This window comes from Procambarus clarkii, chromosome 16 (assembly GCF_040958095.1).
Source record: "Procambarus clarkii isolate CNS0578487 chromosome 16, FALCON_Pclarkii_2.0, whole genome shotgun sequence".
NCBI lineage: Eukaryota > Metazoa > Arthropoda > Malacostraca > Decapoda > Cambaridae > Procambarus > Procambarus clarkii.
In genome coordinates this window covers 16,239,600-16,241,621 of record NC_091165.1, presented here as the reverse complement: position 1 = coordinate 16,241,621, position 2,022 = coordinate 16,239,600, and the positions used below count along the sequence as shown (strand labels likewise).

The 2,022-nt window shown below is 46.9% G+C and overlaps 1 protein-coding gene across 1 annotated transcript; it reads left to right on the top strand.

Moving 5' to 3' along the window:
• Positions 1 to 762: 762 nt before the first annotated feature.
• LOC123759939 (proteoglycan 4-like) lies at positions 763 to 1,677 on the top strand. The gene has a single exon (XM_045745188.2). The coding sequence runs from the start codon at positions 763 to 765 to the stop codon at positions 1,675 to 1,677; it is 915 nt and encodes a 304-aa protein (XP_045601144.2).
• The last annotated feature ends 345 nt before the right edge of the window (positions 1,678 to 2,022 follow it).

Here is a 2,022-nt window from a genome sequence, read left to right as displayed (position 1 = left end):
GCGAGGGTTGAGTTTTGGCTCTTTGGTCACTCGTGTTGTGTTTGGGGATATATATATATACCCAAACATCCACCACCTAGGATGGTGGATGTTTCCATTTCCACCTGATGGAATACAGCCCACAGCTCCTGCGACGGCGCTGGAACCAATCGTATTGGCGTTTGCCTTTCCATTGGAGACTTTCAACGCCGTGGAGATGGGGGGGGGGGAGAGGTGGACTTGCTGCCTGGGTAACAGCTTCTCCCCCGAATCAACCCACCCTGGCTTTGCGCCCTGGTGAGGCCACTCCAGACCGACCACCAGAACGCAACTCCATAGTCTCCTGAGACTGATGGAGGCCTACTACTATACTATATACTTGTCTGTCACAGATTCCAGAAGCATTCTCCACTTTTAAAATATATGTTCCTGGGAGTCTTCTTTCTTCTGTTTTTATTCTCATTACTTTGAATTTGTCAATGTTTAAGTAAAGCAACAATCATTTTGTGGTCATTTATGTGGTGTGTTAAGGTGATGGAGCAGCCAGTTCTCCCAACGTCAAGAACCTGTCGTACTAAAATGCCCTATAACCTAACCAACCAGAGGACCCACGAGCAGAAAACGGGACATTATGCTAACTTCGTGAACAGTCTGCCATTTTCTGGAAAATCAGTTTTTGGCCTTTGGTAAAGTATACGTCAAAAATGCGGCGTGCTATACCGTGAACGGGTTTTGTAGAGGGAAAGTTAGCAAGTTGACTAGTCACCAGAAAGATGTTAAACTATGAACCTTAACACCCAATATATCTCCAGCACCACAGGTTATAGTGCCAGGATCACCACAGGTTATAGTGCCAGGACCACCACAGGTTATAGTGCCAGGACCACCACAGGTTATAGTGCCAGGATCACCACAGGTTATAGTGCCAGGATCACCACAGGTTATAGTGCCAGGACCACCACAGGTTATAGTGCCAGGATCACCACAGGTTATAGTGCCAGGATCACCACAGGTTATAGTGCCAGGATCACCACAGGATATAGTGCCAGGATCACCACAGGTTATAGTGCCAGGGTCCCACAGGTTATAGTGCCAGGATCACCACAGGTTATAGTGCCAGGATCACCACAGGTTATAGTGCCAGGATCACCACAGGTTATAGTGCCAGGATCACCACAGGATATAGTGCCAGGATCACCACAGGTTATAGTGCCAGGATCACCACAGGTTATAGTGCCAGGGTCACCACAGGTTATAGTGCCAGGATCACCACAGGTTATAGTGCCAGGATCACCACAGGTTATAGTGCCAGGATCACCACAGGATATAGTGCCAGGATCACCACAGGTTATAGTGCCAGGGTCACCACAGGTTATAGTGCAAGGATCACCACAGGTTATAGTGCCAGGGTCACCACAGGTTATAGTGCCAGGATCACCACAGGTTATAGTGCCAGGATCACCACAGGTTATAGTGCCAGGATCACCACAGGATATAGTGCCAGGATCACCACAGGTTATAGTGCCAGGATCACCACAGGATATAGTGCCAGGATCACCACAGGATATAGTGCCAGGATCACCACAGGTTATAGTGCCAGAATCACTACAGGTTATAGTGCCAGGATCACCACAGGATATAGTGCCAGGATCACAGCTCACGGGACGTGATGATGAACGTGACACCCAGTCTGACTAATCACTCACAGGATAGTGAATCACTCGAGGCGATTCAAAATTGTTACAAGACGATTTAATAGGACAGAAAATGTGCAGATACAGTTTAATGGCCAACATTGTATGGATCCACACATAGGTAATGATAACAGAGCTGCCAGATAGCAGCTGATAGCAGCTGGAGGGTGTTGACATTACGAAGTTTTAATGTGAGCAACATTACGAGTATCTCAATGTGAAGAAGAATGTAACCAGGAAATTGGGATTTATTCCTTGAAGGGTAACAAGATATCCAGCATTATTCTTGGGCATTACCTTGCTCTTGTTAGGCCCTCTCTAGATGATACAAACAAGCTGTACTATAGAA

Excerpts from the sequence above, each read along its gene's own strand:
- LOC123759939 (XM_045745188.2), top strand. The coding sequence starts at position 763 with ATGAACCTTAACACCCAATATATCTCCAGCACCACAGGTTATAGTGCC.